The sequence below is a fragment of the Thamnophis sirtalis genome, unplaced genomic scaffold (assembly GCF_051295495.1).
Source record: "Thamnophis sirtalis isolate CommonGarterSnake01/CBP01778 unplaced genomic scaffold, rThaSir2_p1.2 scaffold_10, whole genome shotgun sequence".
NCBI lineage: Eukaryota > Metazoa > Chordata > Lepidosauria > Squamata > Natricidae > Thamnophis > Thamnophis sirtalis.
The window spans coordinates 29,562,474-29,582,417 of record NW_028261390.1 but is presented as its reverse complement, the minus strand read 5'-3'; the positions used below and the strand labels follow the sequence as shown (position 1 = coordinate 29,582,417).

Here is a 19,944-nt window from a genome sequence, read left to right as displayed (position 1 = left end):
GATGGCTGGAGGCTGTGTGGATCTGGATGGGGAGGAACAGGTTCAGGCTCAATCCCTCCAAGACTGAGTGGTTGTGGTTTCCATCACAACTTATGTGCGACTTATGACCTTTAAAGCACTCCATGGCTTAGGCCCAGGGTACCTGCGAGACCACTACTGCCACCGGTAGCCTCCCACCGTCCAGTGCGATCCCACAGAGTTGGCCTCCTCAGAGTGCCGTCGGCCAGACAGTATCGGCTAGCGACCCCCAGGGGGAGAACCTTCTCTGTGGGAGTGCCTTCCCTCTAGAATGAGCTGCCCCCGGAGCTTCACATAATCCCCAACCTCCAGTCTTTCCGACGCGCCCTAAAAAGTTGGCTTTTCCAGCAAGCCAGCCCGGCCTGAAAAAAATAAAATAAATGATTGATTTAATTGTTAATTTTAATCTAATTTTTAAGAGTTATTGTTAATATTAATTGGGTTTGTTTTTGGATACTCTATCTAATTTCCTTTTTAACTTTTGTAATATGTGGGTTTTTTTTTAATGTTGTACGCCACTCTGAATCCTTGGGAGAAGGGCAGCATATAAATCCAATAAACCAAACCAAACCAAACTGCTTTTATCATAATACTGAATATCATACAAGAACTTTGATGTAAATGAATATCATTTACATCTTAAAGAAGAAAATTAAACAAATGTAGAAAAATGATATTGTGCTGATAAAACAGTAATGGGTATCCTTCTGGCTACTGTTCCCATAAACTGGCAGATAAACTGATGGATTTCTGATCTGATCCAGGAAGGCAGACAGGTTCTGGCTCAGCAGAATGCAAACCAAGATTAAGTTTATTCCGTCTGCAGAAGGAAAATGAAGATAGAGAAACTACACTAGATTTCAAACCACCAAGTCCCCTTGCTGCTTATGAACAAAAATATAAAAGCGTTTTTTCCCCTTTTATGCCATTTTTGCATTTACAGAATTGTTCTCCTAAAACACACAAAATTATTTCTGCGATTTAATTGCAGAACATTTTAATTCACTTGGTATCAATTCTTTTTTTATCTGTGGTGGTTAAAGTGCTGGACATGGATTGGGAAGACTTACGTTCAAGTGTCCCTTCAAGCACTGAGCCATCCAGGAACAGTGGACCAACCCCACCCCACCCAGCCCCAAAGGACTGTTGTTAGGGGAATAAAATTAGAGGATACTGACAAGAAAGTTTGTCTCAAGATTACAGAGGGTGGCAAACGTAAAACCATGTATTACAGATAATCTTTACTGCTTGGTGCTACGACTATTTGAATTAAACATACTGTATAACAATCTTATGACCAATATTTGCATTTTAGGTATCTAATGTCTCACAGTCATATTATTGCCATTTACACAGTTTGCAACAAGCAGAATTAATAGGCGAAAGATTTATACGATCTGAAGAGAAACCAGAGTATGAGCAGAATTAATAGAGAAGAAAGTAATAAAGATCCTAAATTGTGGTCACATGATTTTCCAGAAGGCTTCGGAATTAAGTTGCTGGTCCCAATTATTGTTGCTAAGTGAGGACTACCTATAATATCTTATCTTCTTATATACCTGTGCTCCTAAGGGACTCATGTCAATTGACAACATATATTAAAATCAACATAACACAATAATTGAGGTAATAGAAAATAAAATAATGGATTACAAAACTAAATGAAAATCACAAAAAGTTTTCTTCCCATAAGGCTTTTAACATCTCTAAGAAAGGAAGTTCCAGGGATCCTGCCAAATCTCATACTTGAGATAACCTTCAACATTCTTACTCAGGAAGTACTGATCCAGTGGCTAGGCTCTACCTGAACTAGATGACTCTGAGAGGACATCTGAAGCAGCCATCACTGGCTTTAAATGGCAAGAAAAACTGGATAAACAAAATCCCACTCTTTTTACATGTGTACCAGGCATATAACACACCTTAAAAAGCACAATGCTTTGAAGCCAGTAATGGTCAGTACATACTTCCCCTAGTCATGAGACAGTGGATGTCGAAATCTTTATAGGTCAAAATCAGCATTCTGAATTGTATCCAGAAGTTAATTGGTAATCAATGCAGGGCTTACAACATTAGTTTTATGTTCATATAGCAGCTCTCACTAACTAGGTTTGGCTACTGCATTATGAATTAATTTCAGTCTCTGAATAGTTTCCAAGAGACATATAGAATAATATAGGTCTGTTTATTTATTTATGGCAAATAATGGATGAACATTTTATCTTCCAACAACAATTCTGGTACTTACAGATCAAATGCTTTTGCCAATCTGGGCACCTACACTGAGTTAAAAGTGCCCAGCACCAATCTGCAAGATAACTTTCCCCCTAGAACAATCTGCCATATACCTCCTATCACATCTCCTTCTATAAGTCTCTTGAAAAATCTTCCTGTTATCCTCTATTTCCCAGATTTCTCACAGGTCTCCTCCCCAGCAGAGGACCTGCACTGGAATCCTGGCCTTATGCCTAAACCACTTCTTCTCATCTATCCCATGCTCCTATTCCATAATCTAAATAGACCAATCTTCTCAAAGTAGTCTACTCTACACTCATTTCCCACAATTTTTCCCATTATTTTTTGTCCATTAAATGCTTCTATTTAACACCTCATACTCCACAGACCTGAAATGATATGATTATTCATCCACTCTCTCCATGCATAGTACTGACTCTCACTCAGATCATCTTTAAAGAACTATTGTGAAGAGATGTTTGCAAGGCTGACAAACCAAAATTATGATATGTAAATCTGATACTAGAGGTTAGCATATTTGTGGACTCGGTGGGAGTTACATTTAAATAGACATTATGAGTGTAATGAGGGAGAGCGAATGTGTCCAGAATGAAATAGGCTTAAAGACAACAAGCTGGTGGAAAAAGAAAGAGGGAGAGAGGATTGGGAATAATTATGTTTAAGAGTTTCTTCTCAGGCCATACTTTATAAAATGAATTAGCATGACTTAAATGGGTCAAACAAATGTGTATGCTCTACGGCAGTGTTTTTCAACCTTTTTTGTGCAAAGGCACACTTTTTTCATGAAAAAAATCACGAGGCACACCACCATTAGAAAATGTTAAAAAAATTTAACTCTGTGCCTATATTGACTATATATAAAGTAATTCTCCCACGGCACACCTTACACTATGTCACGGCACACTAGTGTGCCACGGCACAGTGGTTGAAAAACACTGCTCTACGGAATGGAGAGCTGGTGTCTGACAGAAAGCCACTTGAAGAGACTAGAAGCATTTAAAATGTGGATTTTCAGGAGGCTGCTATGTATAAGTTGGGTTGACAAAATCAGAAATGAGGAGGTGATAAGCTGCCTGGGAGAGCCAAGGGAAATAATCAAAACCATAAAAAAGTGAAAATTAGAATATTTTGGACATGTGATGCAACAACCAGAAAAATATGGCATACGTCACTTAATCTTCCAAGGAAAGATTGAAGGCAAATGAGGTCCAGGCAGAAGAAGAACACCATGGCTTCAAAATCCAAGGGACTGGTTTGGACAAAACTCAACAGCACTTTTTTGTGCAGCTGTTGATAAAAATAGGATTGCCAACATGATTGCCAACATCCAATGATGGATATGGTACAAGTATAAGAATGAGAAATGTGTATGCTAGAACATACTGTATTTACTCTTCCAGTTGAATGCTAAACAGAATTTTATAATACAAAATGAAGAAATAGGCAGGATTTTCTAGTATGCTATTTTGTTCAAGGTATCTTATAAGCTAAATTTTGGCATCTGTCTAAAAAGAAAATACTGTGTTTGAAACGTGGTGAAAATAGAGCAAAAAAAACTAAGTTTTTAGTTTCAACTACGACAAGGTAACACTTTCAGGTTGAGAAGTGTCTGGATATTTGTAAAGATTCGATTTCTATAACTTTGAATAAAACTGAATTTTTAAAACTCAATTTCAGTTAAATTATTTTTAACCATAAAAATACGCTTTCTCAATAACCAAACTATTTTATAAATATATTTTTTACGATGGGTCTCCTTCTGGATTTGAAACCACTGTTCTATGTTGTTATCATCTTACTTCAAGAGATCACTAGGTTAGGCAATAGTGTTTTAAGAATTCTATGTCATATCTTTCAAAAAATATAAGGGTAAAATAGATACTCCAACTTCATACTTATAAAACCTTAAACTACTTATAAAACTTTAAATATACATCCTTTGTAAACAAGAAACACCACTTAAATAAAACAAAACTACAAGCCCTCCACATATTCAGAGTAGATCAGAAATCATTTGCATTTCTTTCTTGGATCTGAGACAGAACAGTACCAATATTTGGATCTTTCTTGCTCAACTGGCCTTTTACTAGAATAGAAGATGAAACCTCATAGCTTTCATTTCATAATTCTGAAATGTATACGTGTACATATATTAAAATTATGAGGATTAGAACAATGGAAAAATGGAAAAATTACAAAGCAGCTTGGTTAGGAGGCAATTCCTGATGAGCAGAAGAAAAATAATAAAATTGATATATGCAAGAAGAAAAATAAAAATGAGTAAAGATGAACTATGGCAGTCGTAATGAAATAAAGTACTTTGTTTAATGTATAGAATTACTATTAATCATTGAAATACTGCATGTTACATTGGAAAAAGAAATGGTCACAGTTCTGAACCACAGGCATTTAGTCTTGCTGAAATCCTTTTCATAGTATATTTATAAATTAGTGTCAGAAAAAAATGCAAACTACCGCTAGTGCATGGTATCAGCATTCAAGTTAAAATACTTATTGAATATTAATATGTAGTTTAATGAAGGCATAATAAATGTTAAGTGTCTACTTTAATATCACATGAAGTATACTATACTGGAAGCATACTTTTTGCAATCAAAACCTGTCAATCATTACTTTAGTGTCACATGAATCCAGTATTATTGACATAACTAAACTGGCAAACTCTCCAAATATAAATAATTTGCAATTGAACAAAAGTTAGAGGACAAAAATGTGATTTTGAAGTTACTTACCCACTCTTCCTCATCATATTCTGAGTGGTGAGGTATGGAATCTTGTCTCTTGATTTGTGATGGATGATCCTGATTTTGCTGTTCGCTATTTTCTTCAGTGTTATTCCTTGGTAAAGTTGGTTTTTTTAAGACACAACCAGGGCGGGCTGTGTATAAAGCTAAAAGGGCACTTCTGATAAGCTGATCCTTAAAGGCATGCACAAATAACTCTGTCTAAAATTAAGATGAGTGTGCAATCAACAAAAGGTAGGTAATGCAATCACAGAACTAAGATAGTAAAATATACTCTTCTGGCACTCATGATATGCTAAGCATTATAAGACTTGTTGAATCTGGGTATGTGCTGTGTGAACCCTGTCATTATGGCTTATAAATGATCATGGCTCGAAACTTAAGTGAGCTACGTGAATCAAGCCACTGTACACTATTCCATAGCTAAGAAAGTTCAAACACAATTTTGCAGGATAAAAACAGTAATATAACCTAGTCGTTATGCAATTCATTTTATTTATGTGAATTTCTGTAATGTATGAAAATTGGAGCTATTCATGCTGCAAAGCATGATTTAGAATCTCTCATCAGCACAGGACACCTCTGCTATTCATTAGTTGTTTTGTTCAAACACTGAAAAAAGTTGTGCTTGCTTTAAGAGTTGCATTCACTCTAATGTCAACCTCCAAAAACAATTGAATTTTTTTTCATGCTTGCATGGAAACCAGAAATATGAGAGAACTGCAGTGCTGATCTTACATAAGATCCAAAGTACTTATTCCAAATATTTTTCAAAGCTTGTATACTCCAATGGATATTATAAACTTTAAGACTAAAATTTCTATTTTTAAGTAAAAATAAACACTATCAAACTCAGTGAGGCTTATTTTTGAACAGATTTATGTTATGGAGTCAATAAAACATCTTTTGTGTGATCATTGTTAAAAAAAGGCAAATATTTAGACTCATAAGGAGCTAAACGAAGCAAAAGCATAACAAGATTGCATTTGAACTATAGTATACAGGTAATCCTCAATTTACCATCATTTGTTTAACAACACTTTGAAATTATGATGGCCTCTGAAAAAGTGACAACCTGTTCTCAAAGTTATAACCGTTGTACTACCACCATAATTGTACTATTACGATTTGGTAACTTGATAATTGACCAGAACTGGTTGCTGTGTCTTGTGGTCAATGTGATTGCAATTTATGACCTTGCCAGCTGGTTTTTGCCAAACAAAGTCAATTGGGGAATTCAGAATCACTTAATGAACGAATACACTTAACAACCATGTGATTCGCTTAATTACTGTAATAATTCACTTAACAACTGTAGTAAAAATGTTGTAAAATTAGGTCCAGTCATGTGATGATTCCCTTAACAGCCACATTGCTTAGCAACCAAAATTCCGTCCCAATTGTGGTAATAAGTCAAGGACTATCTGTATAGTTCTGGCTACTACATATCAAAAATATTAAAAGTTGCTGTAGAGCATGATAAATTGAAGGAAATAGCAACCAAAATAATTAAAGTCCTTAAGAAGCTTCCTAAAAAAAAACTATACGGGTCAAGGCTTTTTGTATGCAGTTAAGTTTAACATAAATTTAATAATTAATCATAATGAAAACATGAGTGGGGGCATATTAAAAGTATATAACAATGGTTCATGTAGAAAAAATAAATAGGAAAAATTTCTTCCTTATTTCTGAATTCTGCGAATTCAAAATTCATGAGTGAGGGGACATATTAAAATTCTAAGAATTCAGAATTATTCATTGGAAACCTGGAAGCATTCATAACTGGTAAAAGGAAGTATTCCTTTACATAACACATAATTGAACTTTTTTTAAAAAAAACACCATATACCATCAGATATATCAACTAATGGGGAATGGGCATGAGATTATCAATGACTATAATCAATGATTATCAATGTCCAGGTGATTTTCATTATCTCAAATGCAAATTTATAATTTCATACCATTAAAATATGATGAATGTCATTATAAGTTACTGGCAAAGGAGTATATTAGAGGCTCTGCAATTTGCCTTTTCCTTATTCCAAAGACCAATAGACCAAAAGATGTCTGAATTCAAAATGTCAAATTCTGTTTAATGAATAAAGCAGAAAAGGCCACGATTTGTTTAAAACAAAATATATGGGTATGCAATGTGCTTAACAATAAATGGCACTTCAAAGTTATAACAGGTTGAAAGTTGTTTCTCCATCACTGTTTAATTTTCCTTCTTTTATAGTTATGCCACAGTACATCAGGCATAAATAAATTATAAAGGGAACAATACACTATTAATGATATATATGAAAATGAGAGTTCTCATTCTTCAAAAATAGTAAAGATTTATTATTCATCAGCTGCTAGTTTAAATGTAATATGTTACAGACTTGTCTGTTTTATATTAAAAGCATCAAGTTTAAAAACATTGCTTGATAACAATCGAAACAGAGAAGAAAAGAATATGATAATCATCTGATGCTTGTAACTAGTCAACTGTTCCTCATACAGAGGAAGACAGATTCCACAGACCAAAGCAATATCTAGGCATCTAATAATCTAGTTTCCACAGTAGGGATTGTTTTTGAAACTTACAGTTTCTGAAAGCATCGTTAAGGAATTCTTCAAGCTTTCTGGCAACTGCTGTCTGGCCGAATTAAGTAACATCTCTGCATGACTTGATATGAGAGGCTGTAATTGATTGATGTTACTGAGAACTTCTCTTGCCTTGGCAGTGTTTTCAGGTGAATAATAAATACACTGGTACCCAGTACTGCAAGGTAAGACATGACACCAAATAATTCATTAACTATTTTCAGCTTTAAAGGATAATATTTTTACAGTATATATGTGACTGTATGAAATGAAAATGAAAATAAAACATATTTACACAAGGATAATATTTTTATGTACATGAAAGATTTCATCAGTTTTATAATGAATGTGGAAAGGTATTATAAAATTCATTGTCACACATTTATAGACATTATTTAAAAACTCAATTTACTGTAGATTAGAAAATTTTACTGTAGGCCTTATAAAAGATGGTAACCTTTTGTTAATAAATGCTACAGGCGGTGTTGCTGAAATTAATTATTCTCTGAAGTTTTCTGAATAATCTGTTGCATATTACATTATGAAGTACATCAAAACAAAGCAGACACAAGCCTTATCTTGACAATTGTGAAGGAAACAGAGATTTATACACGCTCCAACAAAAACATTTGGTAATTTGTAATAGCCTTAAGGATGATTCTTGTTCCTGGCTTTTCTTCCTCTATTGATAAGCTACTTCATTCTTTGTGCTCAATTCCATTTATTATTTTACTTGCTATATAAAATTATTCTCAGTTAGCTTTTCGGGAGCTTAGACTATAAATCAAATAAACTAAATAATAAATATTGAACAAAGAATACAGAGACTATTCTGTGTTTCGCTAAGACAAGTCTTAAGCAATGAAGTAGGAAATCAACAATTTTTATCATAATTAACAAATTTATCATTTTGTAGGAAAGTTCCTTTTATCATCTTGTTGTACGGTGCCCAAAGTCATTTGTTTTATAAGATGGGCAGCTATATAAAATTTAAAAATAAATAAAAAAGATTAAATTTTTTTGGTGTATTGTTTGGATTCAAATAGTAAAGTTAAGCCATTATAGTTGTAAAAAGTTTTAAGAAGTGCAAATGCTAGTAGTAGATAGAATGTATGCCTTAAAAAGTGAAAGAAGTGCATACTTCTGCCTACTTTGTTATATAAGAAAGAGTTAGGTATGTCAGGGGAAATTTAAAGGTACATTGGGAAGTTGGAATGAAATTTTGTGTGTGTGTGTCAAAGATCAATAATGAATGTATTTAATGTACATTCTGCTTAAGGAAACATTGTGCAGTGATCTAGTCATATCTAATGAATATATAAAGCCAGAATTAAAAAAAAAACAAATACATAAAATGTGACTAGGATGAGGGGAAAGAAAGGGGAAAAGGTGGGGGGGGACTAAGAACATGGTATTTGGATAGAGGTTTTTAACAAAAAGAGATCTAACTCTAAAAAACAAATGATCTTGTATGAAGCATTGCATGGTTGAAATACAGACCATTGACAAGAATGGAGGGATTGGAGGTAATAAATGTGTTGTTTGTTATACATTAGATTGACTGAATTTACTTTTATTAAACTCATGCCTTTAATTCTCTGCCTTATCATTTTATGACTTTATTTCTAAACTTTGTCTAATGTTGCTTAGAAATTCTTGCAAATGAACCAAAAGTAATTAAGTCTGTTAATTCTGATTTAGTGATAAAATATCTAAGAAGTTATCTAAAACTTATGTATCCTAATTGAGTCACCAAGTTATTGCAATTAATACATTGTTACATGCTACTGAAAATGTATTCTGGACACACAATATGTAAGTTGTCATAATCACATATTTAAATGTATAGATATGGCAAGCTAAACTACCATTACGTCCCAGAAGGTGGAGAGCTTAAAAGACATTTTAAAAACTCAACAGTTTTTTTATATGACAAATTAAAAAGGACGTGGATTTAACAGAGGTATTCTGAAACAACTGGAAGACATAATCAATTGCAAGATTATGGAATTGATGGCAGTAGCTAAAGCAGAAGATAATTGGAAAGATTTTTGAATGCATTTATTCTATCTATCTGTCTGTCTGTCTATTATCTATCTATCTATCTATCTATCTATCTATCTATCTACCTACCTACCTACCTACCTACCTACCTACCTACCTACCTACCTACCTACCTAATACAATAAAATAAAAAACAACTACCGTGTTTCCCCGAAAATAAGGCAGGGTCTTATTTTCTTTTGACCCTCAAAATAAGTACTTGACCTTATTTTTGGGGAGATCTTATTGTTTTTGAGGTATAGAAGGCGGTGAGCATGGTCACCTCATGGCTGCTGCTGTGGTGCAATATTTTCAGGGAACGATTATTTTGGGGGGAGGGATTATTTTAGTGCATGCGCTCAAAAGCCCGATTGGGCTTATTATCCAGGGAGGTCTTATTTTCAGGGAAACAGGGTAATATATGGCATCATTTATATTCAATTCAGCAATGGTGGGCAATCATTTTGTACTAGTGGGAACATTCAGAATGTTCAAAGCATATTATCTGATTTGACTATTCACAAAATGATTGTTATGGTAGTCTACATGTTCAATGACAAAGTACCTTTATCAGAAGACAACTGAATATTGCCCATTAAGTCTTTAGTTTCATCCCCTATGTTTTCTACCAATCTCAACTTAACTATTACATTTCTATGAGAGACGGACAAATTTTCAGATAAATAAGTGAAACTAGGCTTTCTTCTGTTTAAACATATTGATGAGATCTAGCTTAAAATCTTTTTTGAAATAAAAACGAGGATGAAACTCTGCCATTTTGATTTACCCATGGTAATTTTCAATTTTTAAATTAAAATCTATATATTAAAATGCATTTATTAAAGTAAAAATATCAGCCGCATAAATTAGATTAAATAAAACTTTGGCTTAAAACCATTTAAATATTAATTTACTTTTGATAACTTATGCCATGAACAAAGCACAAAATTAGCAGTATCAAGGAAAATAGTTGGTTTTTGGCCTTATCAAAGATGAAGCATATAAGATGTGAAATCCCTGTCATTCTGTATAATTCATAATGCTTGAATTTCTTTATTGGGAGAATAGAAGGGGAAAATATAGGCTATTAACTCTGCATTTCCTCATCCACACTGGCACAGTCAATTTTGAATGGGATTACTCAAATATTTGTAGAAGAAATGTATTATACTGAGCCAAGACATATTCAAATAATTTTAGAGTAAGAAGAGGCAAGGCTACAAATGTTGGAAAAACCATCATATAAATGCTGGAAATCTAGCCTTGTTTTGAAGATCCAAGTCTCAAATTGTTTGTCTAATAGTTCTTTCAGTGTTATCAAAGAGTAAGGTAAAATAAATCCTCAGGAAAACTGTAAGAATGGAACTTTATGATCAGTATTGTTCTTCCAGAAGATTACCAAGCTTTCTCCTGCAAACATATATTTTAACCAGCTGTTTAAAAGATAGCGCCAAGTGGTCTCTAAGGCAACAAGTCCTATAATTAGATAGAGCAGAAAAAGGTGACAGATGTCTTTGGGTCAGTTTGATGCATAATACAATGCAGAATAGAAAAATATCAAATACAGACATTTAAAAGGACAAGATTACTCACTCCAATATAGGGAAAGAAAAATATACATGAAAGTTTATAATCACAGTGGATAAAAATGTTGCAGATAAAAACATGTTATTAGCATTAACACAGAAAAGCAGTTCAGGGAAATATTTAATTAATTAATTAAGGTTTAGAATAGTTTTCTTGAACCTAAATCTTTCCAAATGTATTGGACTTTCACTGCTGTAATATCCAGATGATGAACTGGAAGGTTTTCCAAGCATTTCATTGAAACTTGTTCAAAGGGAAATAAATATTCTCAATATTTATCAAGTAACTTTAAAGAATTTTGATTTAATTGCATTTTAATTAATTAAATAAATTAATATTAATGCACATTACAAAGAGTTTAAAATCCATTTGCCTTTTGTCCTTTATAAAATCCTATTCCCCATTTATAGGTGCATAATACAATCAGATATAACAGATATTTGGATCTAGAAGTCATTCTTGTTAGTCCATTAAATCAAGAGTTTACTGTGCTGATTTACGTAGTAAAGGGGAAAAAAACCCTGACATTTATTGGACTAATTTGACTATATTTTTCTGGTTCCCTAAACATGCCTCAACTATCTATATGAGCTGACACCACTTTCCTGCTTCTTCTCACTTCCTGCTCTTTCTGGTCCACTAATTCTGGCTAAAGTAAATAACAGTTTAATGTTATTTTTAAATAAAAATTTTAATTTCATCTGAACTATAAACCTAATAGTTGCATTAGGAACAGTAAGGAGAACAGGCTCTTTTATCTTTGGTAAAATAGATTCGTTAAACAAAGATGTGTTCCTTAATCGAGCCATTTGTTAAAGGAAGGTCTGTTCAATTTTTTTAAATTTCCTATTACAGTAATAGATGTACAGGTATCTGCAGATTAAAATTGCTTTTTTAAAAATAACCGAGTGTGTTTAAATTACCTTCATTAATTAAAATCACTCTACAAGTGATTTAAACTTTAATCACGTTCTAGACTTTCGACTGATTTAGGAGGCCAATTGTAGTATTAAGGCATAGCAGCTTGAGCCAAAATTAGTGTTTGCTTCTTTGTTCATAGTTTTTGTTCTTCATTTTCGTAATAAGCCTTCAGGGACAGTTTGGATTCCTTTGGGTTTGTAATGGGGCATTTAAAAACTTCATAATGAGAAGCCTGCATAGTTTTCCTTCAGCGCATCTCATCTGATTAGCTTTTGAATGAGAGGGAAAAGTCTTCCATGCACAGTATTCTGAAAATGATTTATGGATCCTTGAAACCCTGAAATGCTGTATAAATTTAACTTAAAAGCCTTCAACTATTATGGTGCTGCATTATGTGGTTTTAAAAAGTAATAATCTAAAATAATCTTTCTTTAGTGAAAACACAAATAATTCATTCTATGTGAAGATGAAATGTTCTATATAGTAGCAATTCAAAATAAATTAAGATGAAAGTCCAAACAATTTACTTTATGTATGATTATGAAGTTTGCTGCCAAGGAAAGCTAATGGTATAATAAATCAGTTGAATACTAACACATTATTACATTTTTTTCCGCTAGGAATTCTTTGTATCTTTCAAAAAATGACCAAACTAATCCAAAAAGAAGAACATTTTCTATATTCTCTCTCTCTCTCTCTCTCTCTCCCCCCACCCATCAGAAATTCAATACTATGTGAGGTTAAAAATACTTCAATTAAAAATATATTAGACAGGCTATCTTTCAATGAATTAACTCTAATTGAGAAATTGGTCTTTAGCTCTATATACACATTTCAGAATGGCCAGGTAAGTAGAGTTTAACATTATGAAACTACAGAGAAAAATATTTGGATGAGAAAGCAATTATTGATTTTGGACACATAACGTATGGAAGTAGTAGACAGATGCACTTGGAGAATATAAATGTATTAACTTGCTTGCTGCTGATTCTCCAACAAAGTCGGCATTCCATATAGACTATCCTTTGAAATCTTATCTTTCAAAACAAGCTGCTTTTCATAAGGAAGTACTGTAGTATGCTGTTTCTGTGTCCCTTGTTTATGCACTTCTATTTTATTTATTGGTTTAATATGATATAATTTATTTTATTATCTGCCTACAGTCTATTAGGATTGGGTCAGGATAATTGCTGGAAAATAAACAATTTAATAGAAGCCTGCCAGATGACCAATTAACAATTTACGTCAAACATTTTTGAAACACCCCAAAAGATTAAAACCTGCAATCCTAAAAGTTTTCTACAAAAAAATAAAACATTTTCTTAAATCAATTTTCAGTCAACATTTTAAAAAGGAGTATGTTATGTATTCCAGGAATGTTCATGCAGAGATGAGCACACACTGTCCAGCACATTCAAATTACTGCAGTTGAAACAACAATATATGGAAGCTATGGAAGAAGTGGATTGCCTGGACCCTTTTTAGCCATTAGACAAAAACATAATTGGTTATTTGTCACTGATGATTTATTGCAATGGACTCTACATTCAAAGCTGCCCTTGAAGACTTCCAGGCAAATAAAACTAGTACAAAATGCACTGGCCTTAATGTTAACTGGGAGAATCAGACACTGCCATGAAACACAAATGTTGGCAAAACTGCATTGGGTGGTGGTTTGTTTCTGATATAATTCAAGATGATGGCAATCACTTTAAAATTCCTATGCAGCTTGAAGACTGACTATCTTTGAAATTGCTTGCTTCAAGCAGAATCTACTTAGTCAAAATGTGCTAGTACTGTAGTGTTCTTACTGAGAGTTCCCACCTTACAAATGTGATTTGGCAGTGAACATTTTCTACATGATGTCCTTTCTTGTGAATAGTAGTTTAAGAACCACAGTCTCAATTTTACTGTACAGCTCATACTGGAGAGACAGATGCTTTTTTACAAGTTCATTTTAATTAATCTCTCCCCTCAAATAAAATAGTTTGCTCTTTACGGGCTTGACAATCAAAACCTGTATTATGGCAGCCTTACGGCTGGCCCAGTTTATATAGATAATCTGGAATTGGTCATACTAAATAGCTCTGTTAGAGGAAACCTAAATGGGGAATTAACCTTCTGGAGATCCAAAGGAGCAAGTGTGGTTGATTGTAAATTCCATGTACTTATGCTCATCTAAAAATACTATCTAATACTAATAATTCTCACAGTTCAAGGTTCAATGCTGTTTTATAGTTAAAGACATGTTTGGTTTCTATGAGTGCCAGAACCTGGTTCTATCACCTTGTTTCCTGGGTGAAATTGACACTTCAAAATGTCTGGCTTTACTGGTTCTCACATACTGTTTTAAACCAACCTGGCTAAAAAAAGAAAATAGCAAATTCTATTCCTTAGGACAGTGTTTTTCAACCTTTTTTGTGCAAAGGCACACTTTTTTCATGAAAAAAATCACGAGGCACACCACCATTAGAAAATGTTAAAAAAATTTAACTCTGTGCCTATATTGACTATATATAAAGTAATTTTCCCACGGCACACCTTACACTATGTCACGGCACACTAGTGTGCCGCGGCACAGTGGTTGAAAAACACTGCCTTAGGAGTTTCTTTGGAAAGTCTTCATCTATTAGGGCTTGAAAATACCAGGAAGTAAACAATGCATCTGGGATACTGATTTACAATCATGTTTAAGCCTAATATCCAACCATACAGTTTATGGATTCTTCTCAAATAATCATGTGCCATCATCATATCTCTCTACAATTCTAATTCTGAAATTCTGTTGGGCTTTCACCTTGGACAGAATGGATGCAGTATTCTCTGCTGTTCTATAGGGGCAGTATAAAAATATCCCTTTTCAGTAGTGCTTATGTCCATGTGGAAATGGCTTTGTAGAATCCCTAAGCCATATGCTCCTTTGTTGCTTGCACTATAGGAATCAAGGAAGATGTACTGGTACATTTATCCCATTTTAAAAAAACTATCCTGGTAAAGAGCACAATGTCTATCTCTCACTGCTTCTATCTAACAAGGACCATGACATATGTTTACAGGTTTTTTATCCTGTGCTATGACAAATAGAATTAATAACACTGATATGTAATTCTCTCTGTGGGCAAGTGGGCCGTCGCAAGCTGTTCTTCTGGTTTCCAGTGCGCCCATGCCTGCTGGCAAGTTGATCTTCGCACATGCTGGAGCCCCAGAAACCTGACGACCAGCTGGGTGGTGCATATGCGCACGCTGGCCACCTGGTCTTCGCGTTTCTGGCACTCCAGCGTCTGTAAAGACCAACTGGCCAGCATGCATGCTTGCACCAGAAACCAGACCAGGTAGCCGGCGTGCGTATGCACACTGGCCAGCTGGTCTTTGAATTTTCGGGGCTCCAGGGCACATGCGTCCATGCGCGCACATACGTTTCAGTTTGAACATTTGGTGCCGAAAAGGTTAGCCATTCCTGTCCTAGCATCATATTATGCTCTTATTGTATTTATAATTTTTCTACAATTAAGTAGTGTTTTCTTATGTATGCGTGTATTTAGCTTGTTAGTTAGGTAACTGTAGTATTTGAAGTAAATAAATGTTCATTTTCAAAATTACAAAATTAATACAGATGAACTGATTGGGTTTTATTTGGATCATATTTTTAAGCGAACTAAACTAATTATCTTCTGAGGCCAATATACAATTTAGAATAGTTAATCTTCACACAGTTTTCCAAATTCTGTAATATGGCATATGACTCATATCTAAAACTATATATAAAATGCATCAAAAACAATCTTGTTCCAAAATATAAATTTTTATTGTATCCAGAAATACATACAGTTAATGCATACATTGTATGATTTAACTTTTTACTGATGAATTTATGATTGAAACAACTGAATGACATATACTAATTCATTCTCTTCCATTCATTTCTTTAAGTTCATATTATGTTGTGATTTGTAATCACATTCTTAAAAAAACTTTGTATGCTTATTTTTATAGTTTTTCAGTTCCTTTTCTATAAAATTAGAATGATTTTTTTATAATTATATATATAATTATTTAATTTTCTAAACAAATTCATATTAATGAGTTACCATATACTCATTTAGGAAAAGCAATAAAAAAGAGAATTAATAATGTTGATAATCCTTATCTTCATAATGCAGGGAGAAAAATTGCTAGAAATGTTGATATACAATTTAAAATTAGTTTGTCTGGATTATTTCTAAATTAATGGCAGTGTACTTACTTTCGTCTTTCTGCCTCAAATTTATTCAATAATTTCTGAAGACCACCATTTTTAAATCCCTGAAAATGTGCTGCAGGAGCTCCCACAGTGATGACATCATAAAGAACATCTGCAAGAGAAAGATTACATGCTAAATCGTACATATAGGGATGCATTGTAATCTTACAGCAATGAAAAGTAGTTTTAATAGTTCTAATTAATATAAATGAATTTGCCTCTCTGCAAATGAATTTCACCAACCATCAATTCCCAACCACCTGCAAATGACCAGCTTTACCATTCCAAATTTGGAAGCTCCTTTCCCTCCTAAAAGCCTTGTTTACTGTCTCATCTGCTTATATTTTAATGGCTTCTTCACCAATTTTTAAATTAAGTCAAGAGCTTACTGTATTATATTGTTCAAACCCATCTAGGAAATATTCTGAGGAGACAGTCTTTATGACAGGAAACAAAGAATCAAACATATTTCCTGCTTCTTCACCCAGTTATTATGATCATGCTTTTGTCAGGCCTGCAGTTATATTCCTTTTAGGATATTTGGCCTGCCACACTCTCTATTATTTTCCTATGCTGTTTCATTAGTGTAGTAGTTGGGAGGGGGGAATAGAAAGGAGTAGAATTGTGGAATATATTGTTGTCATTCCTTTCTAGAAGCCAAGGTCATCTTTTGTCTCTGTACCTCTGCACCTGACCGGAACCAGCTGGGTGGAGATGCCAGTGTGGCTGAAGAAGATTGGACCATGTGATGGATTTATGGGTGTGGGGATAAGATCATGAACTTTCAACTGGGTGGAATCCCGGAAGTTTTCAGATTTGGGATTTCCACAGTTCGTTGCCAACATGTCTGTCTTATTAAATTGAAACTTTAAGGATAAGCCTTGGACTCTGATTTAATTCTGCATGATATTTGGAACGCTGACAGCTTTATTATTAAGAACATATTTAGCAATTGGTTTTATTGTGGTAAGATAGCATTACTGGATTACTATTATGCTTCTTGACAGTTTTAGAAATTTCATAAGAAAAAAAATCCATATGATACTACATGGAATGATAACAGAAAATGCAACTTTTTCAAACACAGTTATTAGCAATAGCAGTTACATAGACTTATATATCACTTTAAAGTGCTTTACAGCATTCTCTGAGTAGTTTATAACGTCAATTGCCCCCAACAATCTGGCTTTTCATTTTACCAACCTCAAAAAGGATAGAAAGCTGAGTCAACCTTGAACCAGTTAGGATCAAACTCCTGGCAGTGGGCAGAGTTAGCGTGTAATATTGCATTCTAACCACTGCGCCATGACTCAATTATTGGTTCCTTTCATTTTAGTAGTTATTTACTTAGGTACATATATATTTTCTTCCTATTTTCAATATTTTTATTAAATATTATATTATACAGATACAATTAATACAATTACATACTATAGGAATATATTAAAAATAAAAATCAAGAAAGTGCAGAAAAAGCAAAGAGAGAAAAGTTAGAAAAAGAAGCCTCCTTCATTTGCAGCAAGTCTAAACAACATTACTAATTTATCATCATCTTAAAATATCAACAAACATCTATCCCCATACCTTACATTCTCTAAAAGCCCATCCCTGAAACTTCATTTCTACATATTAATCAGCAAAGGTCCAGTAAGGGTTATCAGAAACACTATGTAAGTATTATCAATTTTATCTAATGCACTCAGTTTGAATCTTTCATTTTACATTTGGATCTTCATTTCTATTTAAACATATGCTGTATTTCTTCAAATATGGGTATCTGTTTGAATAGTAGAAGTTCAATTCCAATCAGAAAAAAATATTAAATATCACAAAAAATAGCAATCCATTATTTTAAAAGATTTTCAAACTTTAACAAGCAGTAAAAAAAGGAAATTCCAAAATGATTAAATAAGAGGATGTTTTTTTAAACCTTGAGACCATAAAATGGTATATCAATAACTCTGAGCTTGCTGAATCTTAGTCCCAGCTGTTTGTCATACAGTAGTTAGTACATACAGTAGCAAAATGTCAATATCTGTACGTGTTTATAAAAAAAATCCAGTTGTATTACATATGTTACATATGTTTTACATATAGGTAACCTCAATATTTTTTCTTGCTCCAGAGATAATTTTTAAAAATCCATTTGGAGTATCCATCTGCCTTTTGACTGTAATGTCTGCCACTGTACACAGGACATCAATTCACCATTACACATTGGAACCAGCTCTATTATGTTTTTATTCCTAATGTTTTAGGAATTTGCTTCACTCTTCATACATATAATACATTATTTGTTCAATCTTTGTTTTGTATATTACACAGCGAAACAAAGATTAACACTGTATTAATTCATGCAGTTGGTTTAATAAACTTCTGTTTATTTTGGAAGCAGTGTATAAAAACTATTCATAATTTTATGTCTGTATTAGCATTATTAAATAGATGTTCTGGTTGCAATAGGAAACATGTCTTTTTGTACTTCAGACTCACCAATCTAATTTTTTGTAAGAAATTTACCAGTAAAATAAACAATGGAATAAAAATACACATATACACAAATTGGTGAATTTCAGTCTTCTCAAATATGACATGCAAGCTGCATTATATCGTAAGATGTTCATTACAGTAAATTACAGTAAATTACTTCAGCACTGAAAACTCAAGGATAAGAGATATGGTAAATAAAACAAAGAATTCACAATGCAAGCAGATATGCAAACATCTTAGCATCTTAGTAAGACCTTAAAAATTCTACTAAAACTGACTTGTCTCAATGTCCACTAAAACAATTTAATTTTAATCTGTTTACTTTGTTGATATTAATATTTTAGCTATTTTTACTTTGTGTAATTTTAGATATTATCATATTTAATATAATTTTAGTCCTTATATTATAATTTAATATAGGCTGCACCGTGGAGCTTACAGGTATTAGTATATTTTATAAATGTATTTTAACTCTGTTTTAAATAATATTTTATTATCTGCATTGATATGTGACTGCAATAAATTTAATTGAAATAATTTCTATTTAGTAGTATAAACAATGGTCCAAATCTTGGATACATTAAACATGTTTAGAGGCTGCCAATGTAAAGGATCTACCATTGCCCCATAGTTTTATTTGCATGTTGAATTTATTTGTATTTAAATCAGGGGTGTCAAACTGGAGTTTTTCAAGGAACGGATCTGTATTGTACTTCTCCTCCGTGGGCCGGTGGCGGGGACCAGGGGGAAGACAGGACAAACATCTCCTGCAGCGCCCTGCTGGCCAAAATGGGGTGCGGGTAGAATTTTACTAGCCAAAAAAGGACATGGGGGCCTGCATGTGCCCCCCTCACCTCATTTTCACCCTCCATGTCTCCTGAAGGACTCTGCTGGCTGAAAATGGGCCGAAAACAGGTCTGATGGGTTCCTCGTGGGGCCTGTTTTGGTCAGTACAGTTCACGGTCCATTTTTGGCAGCAGAGACACCGTGGGCCAGTCCTTTGATATTCCCAGGCTGGCCCTGTGAGCCAGA

General features: G+C 33.5%; 1 protein-coding gene across 6 annotated transcripts in view; it reads right to left on the bottom strand.

Annotated features, from left to right (window-relative positions):
* The window catches only part of INPP4B (inositol polyphosphate-4-phosphatase type II B), a 221,525-nt gene that overhangs the window by 77,111 nt on the left and 124,470 nt on the right, over nucleotides 1-19,944 (bottom strand). For all 6 annotated transcript variants that reach the window (XM_087724357.1, XM_087724358.1, XM_087724355.1 and 3 more), the window contains 3 exons: nucleotides 16,426-16,534; nucleotides 7,632-7,809; nucleotides 5,028-5,240 (listed from right to left, as the gene is read on the bottom strand). In XM_087724357.1, coding sequence (XP_087580483.1) covers nucleotides 5,028-5,240; nucleotides 7,632-7,809; nucleotides 16,426-16,534 — 500 coding nt within the window. The remainder of the gene's footprint in view (nucleotides 1-5,027; nucleotides 5,241-7,631; nucleotides 7,810-16,425; nucleotides 16,535-19,944) is intronic.